The sequence below is a fragment of the Cimex lectularius genome, unplaced genomic scaffold (assembly GCF_000648675.2).
Source record: "Cimex lectularius strain Harlan isolate CLEC.00 unplaced genomic scaffold, Clec_2.1 scaffold91, whole genome shotgun sequence".
In the NCBI taxonomy this organism is placed as follows: Eukaryota; Metazoa; Arthropoda; class Insecta; order Hemiptera; family Cimicidae; genus Cimex; species Cimex lectularius.
In genome coordinates, this window is record NW_019394227.1 from 610724 (window position 1) to 627047 (window position 16324).

General features: G+C 29.8%; 1 protein-coding gene across 1 annotated transcript; it reads left to right on the forward strand.

Moving 5' to 3' along the window:
- Window positions 1-6826: 6826 nt before the first annotated feature.
- On the forward strand, window positions 6827-13868 carry LOC106674289 (pancreatic lipase-related protein 2-like). The gene is made up of 13 exons (XM_014406924.2): window positions 6827-6921; window positions 10217-10261; window positions 11484-11528; window positions 11594-11671; window positions 11883-12012; window positions 12088-12250; window positions 12312-12415; window positions 12470-12630; window positions 12692-12835; window positions 12952-13062; window positions 13135-13255; window positions 13325-13479; window positions 13561-13868. Exons 1-13 carry the CDS (start codon window positions 6870-6872, stop codon window positions 13638-13640), a joined length of 1389 nt encoding a protein of 462 aa, XP_014262410.1. The 5' UTR covers window positions 6827-6869; the 3' UTR covers window positions 13641-13868.
- Window positions 13869-16324: the final 2456 nt, after the last annotated feature.

A 16324-nucleotide genomic window follows, 5' to 3' on the forward strand; every position in this document is an offset into this window, starting at 1 on the left:
TTTATTACGAGTGTATCTAAAAATGGTATTTTTTTGTTGTTTTCGATTTCATGTGTAAATTGTAGGCGTGGGTGAAAGCTATTAAATGTATCTAATATAGGCTGAATTTGATCTGTGGGAACTGCTGTCAATATATCATCTACATATTTAGTGAGGAGGGTAATGTGAAAGGAAGTTGTGGTATGACTGTATTTAGTAGATGTGTCATGATTATGTCTGCCAGAATCGGGCCTAGGTTGCTATAAATTCACTTTTCCACATCCAAAATGTATTTGTTGAATATAAACAATGTTTGTAAATCCCAGGCCCTGAAGATGATCTCAATAAAGATCGAAACGTTGGCACGATAAAGAAAATGTTTTTCTGAAACCTACATCACACCAGACCGCATCTCACGATTTCTAAATAATTATCGATTAACGGTCACTAATCACCACACACGTTACTTAGATTGTTAGTCACTGGTACCTGAATCTGACTGAATATCCCTGATAAAGCCACAAAAAAAAAAATTATTAAGTAAATATTTTCTGCTAAATTTGTCATTTGAGTCTCTTGTAGGTAGAAGTTATAGTGACAACAATACCTCACACTGAAACTTCGTAAATCTTCACTCGATGAGATCTCGGGGTCACTTTAGTCGTCTTTACGGATTTTCTTAGAGGGTTGATAACTGTCGTACTAGAACATTATTGTGGATATTCAGTGATTGAGGAACTTTTTTATAGCGGATTTTGATGAGGTCATATACAAACGGGATTAGTAAATCGTTATTAATCGTGTGTTTTGAAACATAAAAAGACGCATTTATAATTCGAAGAATTTTAGACTGAATTGATTGGAGTCGTTAGGAATCGGAATCCTTAGTTAAGCCCCAAAGACATGGGCCTGGAGCTCCTCCGAGGCGATTGCAGGATGGGGATCAAAGGTAAGCACGGCTGTGTCGTCGATGAAGGATGCTAGGATAGTGGAGGGTGAAGTTGAAATATGTGAGGTTTAGATATGCTTTACACGAAGGTACAGAAGGTAATGAAAATGGGGATAAAACTGCTAAGCCAACTAAGCGCATTTTTTATTTCTTTTTTTTTTCAATTGCCAAAACATGTTAGCAGCATATACATACTTAGATTTTAATCAATATTTGTAATTATTTTCCTTCTATTGAATTAATCGTCTTGTATAAGATATCACATAAGATTAAATTCTTTATTTTGCAACTAGTTTGCTTTGGCTAAAGAAGAGCTCTAAAACAGTGTTGTTTACATACAAATATCGCCCTTGAAATAGCCTCGCTGAATTAATTAATTACACGATGTTACATTAATATTAATTACCAACATCCTGAGATGGAAGTAGCAAAAAGTAAGTTTTTTCTTTAGAAACGATTTATTCCGACAAAACAGTAAAACGTATTTTTACAGTACTCTTTTGGTACAACTATATATAATTTCGTTATTTATAGTTTATATATTTATATCCTTTAAGAAAGACAATGTAGGAAATAATAAATCAAAAGCTTTAACAGGCCCGTATGTACATTTGTCAAAATTGGCATTGAACTTGACGGAGTTCAGCGTTTCTGAAGTCAAATACAAATGTTCACTATTCATCGATCATGATTTAAAATTCGAACTGCCATGGTCATAACGATTTGTCTGCTTGTACACATCGGAAATTCCTGGAAGGGGTAAAACAGCATTTTTTTAGGAAATTTAATGCGTACCTCTAACAATAAGATTTAGAACGTTAACATACGCAGATTGCAGCGTATAATCTTTAACAAATCCTCGTTGCATTTTGACGAATTTTTCCTCTACAAGAGCGTTTTCGACACACGCATATCAATTAAAAGACGGTCACGCAAACTAAATTTTTGCGAAATATTTAACCAGGAGCGGATTCCATAAATAAAAAAAGAATAAGGTTGCGTGCGAGTATTTTCAGAATGCGAACAAACGAATACCAAGGACAGCAAGATATCTTGGGTATATCCCATTGACCTTGCGAGTTGTGTGAAGACTCGGAGATGTTAAATATATACTAAGACGTTTGTTCTGAAATAACCGAATTCAGATCAGATTATTTAGCTCCAATTTTAAAAACATGGTTAAATAATATTTTTTTAAATCTTTCTTGCAAAAACATTGTGCTGTATTATGCCCCTATATTTTTAGTTCAAGTCTTATCTTTTAAAAACTTCATTTATTTCATGTTTCACTGGCTGTTGACAATTTTCAATTTTGCTTATAGTTCCAAAGCTCCATCACTATAACAATAGTAATTTAAATACTACATCCAACGTGTGTGGTGATTAGTGACAGTTAATCGATATTTATTTAGAAATCGTGAGATGCGGTCTGGTGTGATGTAGGTTTCAGAAAAACATTTTCTTTATCGTGCCAACGTTTCGATCTTTATTGAGATCATCTTCAGGGCCTGGGATCCTACATCCAACAAAAACCCAAAATGAAATCTGTTAAACTTCTTTTTTTTGAGGTAGTAAGGGGATTTCCGAATACATTACATGAATCTAAAAAGTTGTATTGATTTATTACATATCATGTGACTTTTATAAAAGGCCATTTATTATTACACTGCTTATTTTATTGTAAAACTAAGACTAGTTCCAAAGGTAATTTTTCAAGTAGAATCTGTTAGTGCTGTAAGAACATAATAAGATAACGCCGACCTGATCAACTTTATTTTTCGAATGTAGTCATCTATATTTTCTCACATTTTAAAATACCTTTACATCCTAAGAGAAATTATATCAGAAATTGAAAAATTCATCGATTCGATCTGGAATATTGAAGTTTTCCTTCAAAACTCGATAATCCCAATTTATAGTGTAAATGTGTAAAAAAAGCAGGAAATTTAAAATTGAATTTGTGTTGATTTTTTAAATATAACGTTAAACAATAACAATCAGTTAGACGATCAATTTAAATTATCGTGTTTGAAGAAAAACGATATCAAATGTAAACTTTCCAGAGAAAATAGATGAATTTTGAGGTTGAATTTTCACACGATTTGAAAGTAGTTTCTATTAAAAAAAATGGAAACCAGAAACACAAAAATTCATAAATTCATTCTAGAGATATTGATTTTGAATTAAATTCTCATATTTTTTCAAGTAATTTTTTCATTTTTTTAACCAGTTACAAGATAAATTGAAATTATCGAGTTCTGGAGGAAAACTTCGATATCACCAGAACGAATCGATGAATTTTGAGTTTCATGTATCTTTTATTTTGTGGAAAAGACTTTCAAAATGTGCGAAAAAATTAACCACAAATATTGATCGACAATGAACTATAAACGATTATATCATTTTAATTTATCATGTAACTGGTTAAAAAAGGGTAAAATTGAAAATTTAATTTCTGTTGATTTTTTAACGTTAAACAACAACAATCAGTTAAACGATAAATTGAAATTATCGAGACTGGAGGAAAACTTCGATATCACTAGAATCGATGAATTTTGAATTTCAGATATTTTTTAACACGGTCAGAAGATTAAAAAGAACAAAGCCTTGTGTAGTTGAACTTGTCTAGTTAAAAATGAATAGTAAATAGTGAAATGTAAATCTTATTGTACCAATGGGTTTATAGGAATGTAAACATTTATTTATTCTGTAATATTATTGTAAAATTAATGGTTGGTCTAATAAGACCAGTTTTAATAAATAAATTTAATTTTAAAAAACGATATCTTTTATTTTATGGAAAAGGCTTTCGAAATGTGTGAAAAAATTAACCACAAATATTGATCGACAATGAACTATAAACGATTCAATCATTTTAATTTATCATGTAACTGGTTAAAAAAGGGTAAAATTGAAAATTTAATTTCTGTTGATTTTTTAAATATAACGTTAAACAACAACAATCAGTTTGACGATAAATTTAAATTATCGTGTTTGAAGAAAAACGATATCAAATTTAAACTTTCCAGAGAAAATCGATGAATTGTTGAGGTTGAATTTTCACTCGATTTGAAAGTAGTTTCCATCAAAAAATGTAAACCACAAACACAAATATTCATCGATTCGTTCTGGAGAGATTGAAGTTTTCTTTCAGCTAGTTAGATGTTTTAATTTATTGTGCAACTGATTGTTGTTGTTTATTTGTTAGGTTTTAAAAAATCAACACAAAATTAAATTCTCATATTTTTTCAAGTAATTTTTTCACTTTTTTTAACCAGTTACAAGATAAATTGAAATTATCGAGTTCTGGAGGAAAACTTCGATATCACCAGGACGAATCGATAAATTTTGAGTTTCAGGTATCTTTTATTTTGTGGAAAAGACTTTCAAAATGTGCGAAAAAATTAACCACAAATATTCATCGACTATGAACTATAAACAATTCGATCATTTCAATTTATCGTGTAACTGGTTAAAAAAGGGTAAAATTGAAAATTTAATTTCTGTTGATTTTTTTAAACATAAGGTTAAACAACAACAATCAGTTAGCCGATCAGTTTAAATTGTCGTGTTTGAAGAAAAATCATCCCATATCAAATTCAAACTTCCAGGAGAAAAACGATGAATTGTTGAGGTTGAAATTTCACACGTTTTGAAATAGTTTCCATTAAAAAATGAAAACCAGAAACACAAAAATTCATCGATTCGTTCTGGAGATATTGAAGTTTTCTTTCAGCTAGTTAGTTGTTTTAATTTATTGTGCAACTGATTGTTGTTGTTTATTTGTTAGGTTTTAAAAAAATCAACACAAAATTAAATTCTCATATTTTTACAAGTAATTTTTTCACTTTTTTTAACCAGTTACAAGATAAATTGAAATTATCGAGTTCTGGAGGAAAACTTCGATATCACCAGGACGAATTGATAAATTTTGAGTTTCAGGTATCTTTTATTTTGTGTAAAAGACTTTCAAAATGTGCGAAAAAATTAACCACAAATATTCATCGACTATGAACTATAAACCGTTCGATCATTTCAATTTATCATGTAACTGGTTAAAAAAGAGTAAAATTGAAAATTTAATTTCTGTTGATTTTTTTAAACATAAGGTTAAACAACAACAATCAGTTAAACGATAAATTGAAATTATCGAGTTTAAAGGATAAACTATCCCATATCAAACTCAATATTTCCAGATCAGATCGATGAATTGTTGAGGTTGAATTTTCACACGTTTTGAAAGTAGTTTCTCCTAAAAAATGGAAACCAAAACACAAAAATTCATCGATTCGTTTTGGAGATATTGAAGTTTTCTTTCAGCTAGTTAGTTGTTAGTTTTAATTTATTGTGCAACTGATTGTTGCTGTTTATTTGTTAGTTTTTAAAAAATTCAACACAAAATTAAATTATCATATTTTTTCAAGTATTTTTTTCACTTTTTTTAACCAGTTACAAGATAAATTGAAATTTTGGAGTTCTGGGGAAAAACTTCGGTATCTCCCTAATAAACTGATGATTTTTTTTAACAGATTTTGAAAGTCCTTTCTATTAAAAAAAAGAAAAAACTGAAACTAATTACTCAAAAATCTATAGCTTGATCCTGGAGCTACTGAAGTTTTTTCGGGTAGTACTTTCAAAATGTGCGAATGAATTAGAGCATTACATTTGACAAATATCAGGTTAGATTAACACGCCAATTTAAAATTACCTTTCGGACCATACCTAGTTAAATAAAATAAACAGCGTAAAAATAGGAGGCCATGTTTTTTGTAAAACTTATACGTTATTTTAATAGGATTTTTTTAATCGTGCAACAAAATTGGAAATCCCCTTCCCACCTCTAAAAAAATAGTTTAATAGGTTTCATTTTGGGTTTTTGTTGAATATAGTATTTAAATTATTTTTGTTCTTGTGGTGTAGCTTTCGAACTATAAGTAGTTTTTCCTTGTACATTGTTGGCCCCTTTAAGAAAAATCTCATATCGATTCTACTACGATAGCAATAATATGAAAATGATAAATATACTAAATTAATGTATTAAATAATTTTGTTGTCAAAGATCATATAACGTTGTAATTATGTTTTATCTTGATTAATTTATAAGCTGAGGAAACCGCAGGATTCTATATCTATTCTATATCAATTTTAACTACTTTATTGAGGGGTAAACATTACAAATTATAGGTTAAAGAAGGAAGCTCACGACCGACAGGAAGAACACGACTTCCTTTCCTTCTTCCTGAAACCACGATGTTTATGAAGTCGTTAATTTTCTAAAGACGTATAGAGAGGACGTTTCACCACATCAGTCCACGAAGTTTATCAAGGCCAGGGTGGAACCCTTGAATTATTTGTTTTAAATTATGTATTAAGAAAATAATTTAAAAAACGTGTTCGTGTTTTTTTTTTTGCCGTCGATATATTTTTAAAAGAAAACAGACACACAAACACACCATGGCGAGGTTAATCAGAATAACAAACAAAATCTGAAATTAATCGAGATTTTTTAAACATGCTTAGAAAGTTATAAATGTGTGCATATAAGGAAATTTCAAGTACATGATGTCTTTAAATTCAGTTCAAAGTGAGATTTCTCCATGTGGCCCTCGTGGTTATGAATCTATAAATCTAGTCGTCCTTACCAATTTTAGACAATTTTATAAAACAAAAATTTTTTCCCCTTTTAATATCTAATTTTACATTGTTCGCTTACACGCTCACCGCGTCCAAATTCAATTTCTGAACAGGCTTTTTACAAAAATGGCCCGTTTTTCAAAATTTCACAAAAATTCTTGACAATGGTTACTCCTACAGCGCCCGTCGGCCGTGGCCAAATCTGGGAAGTCACCCCACTACATCTCTTTTATAAAAACAAGCCTAGGATCGAATCGGAAATTAGTTGAAACTTGAAAGCCAGAGGTGTTCAACTATAATAATTACAATGAAACTGTGCTTGGCTGCAGCTTTATTATTAATATGTATCGTTTCGATATGTGAGTAATGCTATTTAAAAACCCATTTATATCTAAAATAAATAAATAATTAAGCAAATCAAAACATTTTTATAATAAATCATTAGATTACATAAATAATAAAATCATTTGATTTTATACTTCATTCTTTCAAATGTTAGATATTTCATTAACCTGATAAAAATTACTTCTCGAATTAAGTTTAATGTCCACTTTTCAGAACTTTAAATGAGTACATTTAATATAGCAAATAAAATTACAAAATCTACAGCTTATTACTTATTGCTCCAAAGTATTATTATTATTTTTTTTTTTTTAATTTAACTACATTTTTCTCATGTTTTCTATTCTTATTGCTCTCGACACTCTTGGCCAAAGAAGAATGAAAAAATTGAACTTAGTTTCCATTAAAAAAAAGTAATAATAATAAGTAAATAAAAATTAAAACAGAAATTCAAAAATTCTAGAACTTGTTCTAGATATATTGAAGCTTTCCTTCAGAACTCGATAATTTTAATTTATCCTGTAACTGGTTGGAGAAAATTGAAAATTAAATTTGTGATGATTTTTTTTTCTTGTAAACTTAACATTAGACAAAACAATCATTTACACGATAAATTGAAATTAACAAGTTCTAAAGGAAATTTTCAATGTATCAAGAATGAATCAATGAATTTTTGATTTGTTTACATATTTTGAAAGTAGCTTCTATTAAAAAATAAATAAATAAATAAAAATCAAAACCAGAAACTAATTCGTTAAAAAATTCATCAATTCGTTCTGGAGATATTGTAGTTTTCCTTCAAAACTCGATGATTTCAATTTATTTTCTGTAGATTTTTTTAACCACGTTAAAAAATTATTGAGTTCTGAAGGAAAACAATATTTGCTGAATGCATCGATGAATTTTTGAGGAGGAATTTTTTTCCAAAAATCGTTCATTACAAAATTAACAACTTATTAACCTTATTATTGCATTTCATCTTAGTAAGTAATTAAGTGCTAAGGTATTTTGTTTTGAAAATTGAACTTAATTATTTCTCATATTCTATATTACTACGGTATAGTTTTAGCTTGATTTAATAAAAAATAAAGTTACAGAAATTAGGCAACCATTTTTTTTCTTCTAATTTAGATTATTAATACTAATTTTGAGAAATTATAGAAGAATAAAATTTATATACAATTTGACTGTAGCTCTAATACACTGAGAGGCAAAAAAAAGTGGTAACCCTTAATGTTTTTAATTATCTCTAATATAATCCTCCATCTTCCATTTTTAAAAATTAGAGGTAGATAAAACACATCAAATATTCTACTTGTGTTTACTATTGGATTTTGTAAATAAATCTTTGAATAGTCAATCTCTTCTTTGTTGGTTTTTCTGTAAAACTTCTTTCTAACATTCTGGTGGTATGATTTAAGTTGTACCACTTTCAAATTTGTTTGAGTGATCGTTTTAAGTGATTCAGATTCGGCTAGAATCGTAGTATTATTGGAAGATGGGAAAAGTCAAGTGTATGTGGCCAGGGTGCTGAACATTTCCAGAACAACTGTCCGAAGGATCGTCCTTCCATCACTACTGAGATGCTGGAATGAAGAATGGAATTGAGATACTCATGAAAGCATAGATCAGGTCATCATCATATCACATCTCAGAGAGATTATTGTTTCAAATTTAATAAAGAAACAACTTCAACAAGTTAGAATTGTTAATTTCACTTTGTGTACTGTAAGGTGAAGACTTTTACATTTTTTGGATTACATGCAAGAAGACTTGCCACTGGTCCAGAACTTCTGACAAGGCTCAGAACAGCTCAGTTAAGTTTCTCAAGACAAACATCTGTCCAAAATCTTGTTTTCAGATGAAAAATGTTTTGATTGTGGTCTTCTGATAGCCGAGAGAGGGTTTAGAGAAGAACAAAAGCGATATATCCTCGCAACATTTTCGCTCCAGAGAAGCTATGGAGGTGGTGGTTTTATGCTTTGGGCAGGTCATTAATGGTGACGATTTTATTTTTATGCATGACAATGCAAGGCCCCACACAGCAGTGGTGACTTCTTGGAACATGCTTCAATTCAATGTTTGGAGTGTCCAGCATGTAGTCCTGATTTAAACCCTACTTTGGGATGAGTTGTCAAAGAGGATAAAAAGTCACCCAGTGATGCCAGAGAAGGGTTAAGAATGGCGCTGTTGTAGGAGTATAAAAAATTCCACAGCAGTACATTCAAAATGTCATAAAATCGAATGCAAGCGGTGATCAACACAAGAGGAGGAAATATTCCTTACTGAATTGAATATTTTCTCATTGTTTCCATAGCAACATTTTTGATAAAATTATTTTAGTCAGTTTAAAATTTATTAATTAATAATATTATTTAATATATTTTATAATTTATAAATTAGTTTAATTTTTTTAGCTATTTTTTATATTTTTCTTTAAAAATATCCAGTAAACAATTAAAAATAAAAATTATAATTATTGCAAATATTTACCATAAAAATACGAGGGTGGCCTTTTTTTTCCATCCCAGTGTATGAATGGTAACTACCAATTTTTAATGACAAAAACAATTTTTAACAAATAATGTTTTATTGAGTAAATTATGCTGGCAATGTTGATCCATCAAAATCGTTTTAAAAAATAGACTATCAGCTACACATTTGCTCTGCCATAATTTAATTTATGATATTTATCAAGTAAACTTAATATCTACTTAGTAAATGGCAAACTAATTTTTTTTCCAGTATGATACATAGCTTATTTTTTTATGTTGATTCTTTGGCTTAAATAACTAAGGGGTTATATATTCAACAAAAGTGTATAGTCTTTTTGTTTTATTGGACTTTTTTTTTAACTTTTCCACCCGTGTTACCTTGACTGACACCTTTTGACCCCTCCTCAGTCTTTTATTGTTTGTGGATGAACCTGACACCTATTTTCAATGTTTTTCAATGATTATGTACACATAAATGAGAAAAATTAATTATATATGAGGAAAGATATGTATTAAACTTGTCTCAATTAAATATTACATTTTATAGATACATTTTTTACCTGTTAACTTATCTAATCTGAGGAATTATTCAATAAGCATTATTGCTTCAATTGAAGTTTGCTTGCAAAGTATTAGGTTTTTATTTTGAGTTATAATATTTATTGTTCTGTTATTTACACTTTCTCAAGAAATCTCATAATTAACTAATTATGATTATTCTATAGGCCTAACATTCCCAATAACAAAATATTTACATGCATATTACACCAATTGACTAATTAAATTATGTGATTGGATAATCTATAATTAATTCTAGATGAGGCCTCAATTTTGAAAAAGGGAATTGCAAAAGATGTTAAAGGTAAGTAATTGTTTATTTTAAGTATTGCTTTAACTAAAAATTGGACTAAAAATGGGAAAAATTATAAAACAAAGTGGCTAAGATCAGCCAATTGCCTGTCAGTTTTCCTTGAGGTATTATCCCTCTAGTATTAGGTACAAAAAGATGAAGGATCGCGAAAAAAGAATTCCGTCTCTGGAATAATAATCTTAAAAATTATGAATAAAATACAGTACGAATAATCTTGATCTCGGTATGATCTTAATGAAAATTTCATTATTTTTTACTGTTTTAAAACTGACTGTTTTGCTTTTGACCTGTTTTAAGGTCAAAATTAGGGAAAAACAATTTTAAATATGTCTGCAAATTGGCATTAAGTTTTTAACAGATACTTTCAATTTTCTTTGAAGACCGACTCAGCCATTACACTACCAAGGACTGTAACACTGAGGTCAAGTAACAAATCGATGTTACAGTCCTTGGCAATGTTGGGACTGAGTCAGTCTTCGAAGAAATTAGAAACCTTCTATTAAAAACTTAAACATCAATTTGTAGACATATTTAAATTGTTTTTCCTTGAAGATGACCATAAAATAAGTTGAAAGCTTGGTAGTAACAACTTTTTTAACAGATTTTTGAAATCTCACTGGCACTCTCAACACGACACGCAAGAATGGCACAATTACACAGAAGACAAACACTTTGAGCCCTGAAGATGATCTCAATAAAGATTGAAACGTTGGCACGATAAAGAAAATGTTTTTCTGATACCTTCATCACACCAGATCGCATCTCACGATTTCTGAATAATTATCGATTAACGGTCACTAACCACCACACACTAATAATTATTATTCACTCTCTTTTCATTTGTAGTCGCAGAACGTCTGAAAAGTAAAGTAAAGTAATTCCTGTCACTCAGGAGGACTTAATGTCCCACTAAATATTGTGTGTTGCGGACAAGGGGTCAAACACTTTACAATACCTCTTTCATAATATTCTCAATCAAAAATCCCTGGCTGTGCTGGGATTCGAACCCAGGACTGTTAGCATGGCAAATATAAGCCAGAAGCTCTTACCACTTGTCCACCGCAGTCCCAGAATCAATTCTTCTATCCAGTTAGTTTAAATAAAAGTTTTTAAAAACACTCATTGATTTAACTGAGGAAATTTACATATAATTTATTATTAAGAATAATTAAATATGATTGTGTATTATAATTAATCTGGTTTTCAATTTTAGATTCAGTAACTTCTGTCGGCAAACAACTTGCAGAAGGAATTAAAGGTTTAATGAATTACCAAAAGTACATATAAGTTATGAAACTGAAGTTTTTTGTTTTTTAAATCCAGATAAAGTGACATGCGCAATACCTGATGGTGTTAGTGAAGCCTCAAGAGTTGCACTTCTACAGAAATGTGCCTCTAAGGGTAATTAGAAACATTTAAAAAAATAAATAAATGTGTATTGAGTTGGCACTCGAGACAAATGACAAACTTTCAGTTTATTTTATAAAAAATAAAATATTTGTCTGTTATAGTGTGCTTTCAGAAATAAAGAATCTTAATAAAGAAATTTAAGAATAATTATTAATAATTTTAGTATTTAAAAAAATAGTAGTCTGATGGGAGTATTTTGTAGAAGAAGATGGGTCTTGTTATGATGAGCTGGGCTGTTTTCCTATGGGCAGTCCTTGGGTTTCAACGTTGAGGCCTGTCCCAGCACCTTATGAACCTGGAGATATAGACACCTCGATGATCCTTTACACAAGGTTATTCTTAATCTATTTTCGACTTGAATATTGCTTTATTCTTCAAATGATCATTTTTTCAATTAAATGTTAAAGGAAATATCAAAAAGGTTCTCCAGTTTCTTTGTGGCCCGTGCCTCAATTCGATAAGCAAGTATATAATAAGGACCGGCCAAAGACTATTTTTATCACCCATGGTTTTGCCAGCAATGGTGAAGCAGATTGGATATTGAACTTGAAGGACGTCCTCTTAAAAAAAGCAAGTTTTTTTTAAATAAAAAATATAAATTTACTAAAGACAATATTTATGTGATTTTTAGACGGATGCTAATGTTTTTATTGTGGACTGGAAAAACGGTTCTTCATTGATGAATTATTTTCAAGCTGCATCAAACACTAGGATTGTGGGTGCAGAAATTAATAGGTATATTGTATGAGATGATAACGGAAGAAACATTTTATAGCTTTGTATTTTTAGATTTGCCCAGAAATTAATTGAGGATGGACTAGATGTTAAAAAAATTTACCTCATAGGACACAGTTTAGGTGCCCACACGATGGCCTATGCAGCTAAACGTATCAAAAATGTAAATAATCAAACTGACTCTACAAATGGGACTAGAGTGGGTCGACTCACAGGTAAATTGTTTTAATACAGTTTAATAATTACTGAAATCACATCATTCTATAAACTTCACAGCCCTTGACCCGGCTCAGCCCTGTTTTGAATTTACTGACTCTTCAGTCCGATTGGATAGCGAAGATGCTGATTTTGTCGATGTCTTTCACACGGATGCGAGACCATTTCTACCACTATTTGGGTTTGGCATGATGTCACCTGCTGGTAATTATTCTAATTATATTAAATATTTCAGCCTTATTGTGACACTAAAAATCTAAACTTGAATGTTAATAACATGTATTTTATTTTATAATCACACCAAATAATCTTTTTTATAGGAGACGTTGACTATTATTTTGCTGGAGGAAGCCTTCAACCCGGATGCATCTCAAATGCTTTACCTAATAAAATTACCTCCTTGGAAGATATAAGAAACATGACTGTGGAAGGTCTGATTAATTTATTAAACTGACAATTTAATTTTTACAACTGATAAACTATCTTTTTAAATTATTTTACAGTAATTGACGGAATAGTGAGCTGTTCCCATGGACGATCCCATCAATACTTCACTTCTTCATTGAATTTCAGTGAATGTGGATTTGTTGGAAGAAAAATTTCAAACCTTGAAAAAGTTTTAAAGTAACTTTATAATGTATATTAAAAACATTTGTTAATTTTATATTAATACTTTTTTGTTTGTTTGGGTAGTGTTGCCAGTCTAGGAATAGCTAAATATTTTACAACACCGATCGCCAAAATGGTTTCGGAAAAAAATGAAACAGTTGTTGGTTATGAATCAGAATTTATTCCAGCTAGAGGAAATTTCCTTATGGAAATTAAAAACACCAAGCCACCATTTTGTGGTATAACACCTTTCCTTATAATTTAGAGATTAATTTTTTTTTATTTATTTCAGTTTTTAATGTCAATTTTTTGTTTTCTAGATTCTTCCATGGAATTTAAGGAAATCAAGAACGCTATATTTAAAGCAATAAAAGATAGGGTTTCATTTTCAAAAAGTTAACAGTACAAAAATAATTGTGACTATATAAATTATTCAAAGTACAATTTTTGTAAAATAACAATAATATTTTAAATGAATGAATAAATTTTTCGACAACCTAGAATTAATTTATAGGTAAATATGATGCTATAAGCAAACTCATACAATTAAGAAAGAAGATATTAAATCATTTATTGTATTTTAATACAGTTACATGCCAATTTTTATTAAATAAAATATTAACATAAATTTTATTTTCTTTCATTGAAACTAATACCATACCTGTTTCTTTTGTACTGCATTGCCCTTTTCTTTCTTCTGGATTAGTGAACCATCAAAAACATACTTTGGCTCGCAATGAGGTAAATGAAAAGGCTTGAATATAAATAAGAAAATGAAATAAATAAAACTTTATTAAATAAACCAAATTAAAAACAGTACACTTGCTAAAAAAATATATCAAGCCCTACAAGTTAGTTTGCAAATTTTATAATGAAATATACAAAACAAAAACTTATAAATATTCTTAAGTAAAAAATTAAGCTTGGTCTTTTCCAACGCGTTCCCTCTCTAAGTCTTTGGAATCCCTCATCTTCATCTTTCTTCCTCAAAGTCCTTTGCAGTCCCATACAACAGAAGAAAATTGCCAAACTTCAGAAAATCAACTATTTTGTTTCATTTGCAGCATTCTGTTGTGATCATAGCCAACCTATCCTCACTGACCGCACCTCTCAAGGGTGCTAGCAGGCAGTGTAGTCTTTTTTTCTTTATGTTACTTTAGATATTTGTCAAGTAATCTTTTTAGCAGTCTAAATCATGTATGTAAATTTGTTTTAAATAGTGGGATCTCCTAAATTTAAACTTTACAAAATTACAGCAGACGAGACGGAACTTTTTACTCTGCAATATGAAAAATACCACATTTCATTCTGTTGCTGCATGCCTTGTTTTCTCCAAATTTCTGCAAAAAATATTTCATACAAAATCATTCAGAAGATGATTTCTTAACAATTTTGAATGGAAAGGATTGGCACAAGTCAAACCTATATTGTAGATTTGCATAAAATTACAGAAAAACCATGAATAACATAATAAGCAATAATGGTAATTTGATCATTTATTTCAGTTTACACTTTTAGCATTATTTTGGTTAAAAATTTACACAATTCTTGGTATGTTTTCTTGTCTTCAACTGACTTCAGCTCCCTTATGTAGGTGGTCTTGATGAGGACTTTTTTTTCAGCATTAAAGTTTCACATACTATTTTCTTTTCTCTATCAATTTCAGCTTGTATACCCCAAGGCCCAATCCTTGGGCTTTTACTCTTTTCTATGTTTTTAAATGATCTTCCATTAGTTCTTAATTCTCCTAATTTCATCTATAAGCTGATTACATAGCGTTACATTCAACGTTCTACAAGCAACATCTCTCTCTGCTCAAAATGATGTTCATGGTCAAGTAACAATGGCTTTAAAATCCTAACAAATCTTTATTTAATTTCCACAAAAAACCTATTAATCGATTGCATACCAATGGCTTCCCTTATCCTTTTAAAAAGAAATAAAAGATTTTTTATAAAAGATAAAAGATAGATACAAAAGATTTTTTAAAAGGATTGAACCGCACTCACTCCACCGTTCATCATTTCTATGACTCCCATATTCATTTTTGTCCTAAAGTTAAAAATCTCAGCGTTATTTATCTTACCATCTATTATTAAAAAGATCTACTCAAGCCTCCATTCACTTCAACGGCTAAACTTTTCACTCCACAGAAAACTTAGAGTTCTCCTTATTAAATCCCTACTAATAATTCCTTTATTTTCTTACTTTAGTAGTATTTGTTTCACTTTCCTTAGACTCTCAATCTTCTCATTGCCTTCACATTGCTTATCATTCCTGCATTAGATACTGTTATGATTTTAAACCATGGGATCATATTTCATCCTGACTTCAGCAACCTTAACATTCTAAACACTTATAAACTTAGAATTGAATATATATATTTAAAATTAATCAAATAAATGTCCTTCAGCCTCTTCTAAACTTTTAGCATTATTATTCAGAATTGCTGGCTTGTTTCACAGGTCCATGGCTTCTGAGCTTTTAAAAACAACATGAATCATCTCCTTTTTCCCTCTTCCTTTTCTTTTTCCCATTTTCTTTTTTTTCTCTTTCTGCTTTTCTTCCATAATGTGGTTTCATCATTCAATTATAAATAATTAATATATGTGGTGATTAGTCGATGATTATTCGGAAATCGTGCGATGCGGTCTGGTGTGATGTAGGTTTCGGAAAAACATTTTCTTTATCGTGCCAACGTTTTGATCTTTATTGAGATCATCTTCAGGGCCTGGGATTTTACAAACATTGTTTAAATTTAATAAATACATGTAGGATGTGGAAAAAAGTGAATTTATACAATGCAAAAAAATATTTTTTATATTCAATCGAAGTATTTCTACTCACTCAGTACGCAGAAAACAAATACTTTGAGTGAGTAGAAATACTTTGATTGAATATAATTTTTTTTTTTTTTTTTGCATTGTATAAATTCACTTTTTTCCACATCCTACATTTGCTAAATTTAAACAATGTTTGTAAATCCCAGGCCCTGAAGATGATCTCAATAAAGATTGAAACGTTGTCATTGAAACCTATATCACGCCAGACCGCATCCTACGATTTCCGAATAATAATTAATAT

Excerpts from the sequence above, each read along its gene's own strand:
- LOC106674289 (XM_014406924.2), top strand. The coding sequence starts at position 6,870 with ATGAAACTGTGCTTGGCTGCAGCTTTATTATTAATATGTATCGTTTCG. Across the intron at positions 10,262-11,483 it reads AATTGCAAAAGATGTTAAAG|ATTCAGTAACTTCTGTCGGC; the intron begins GTAAGTAATTGT and ends TTTCAATTTTAG. Across the intron at positions 13,256-13,324 it reads AACCTTGAAAAAGTTTTAAA|TGTTGCCAGTCTAGGAATAG; the intron begins GTAACTTTATAA and ends TTGTTTGGGTAG.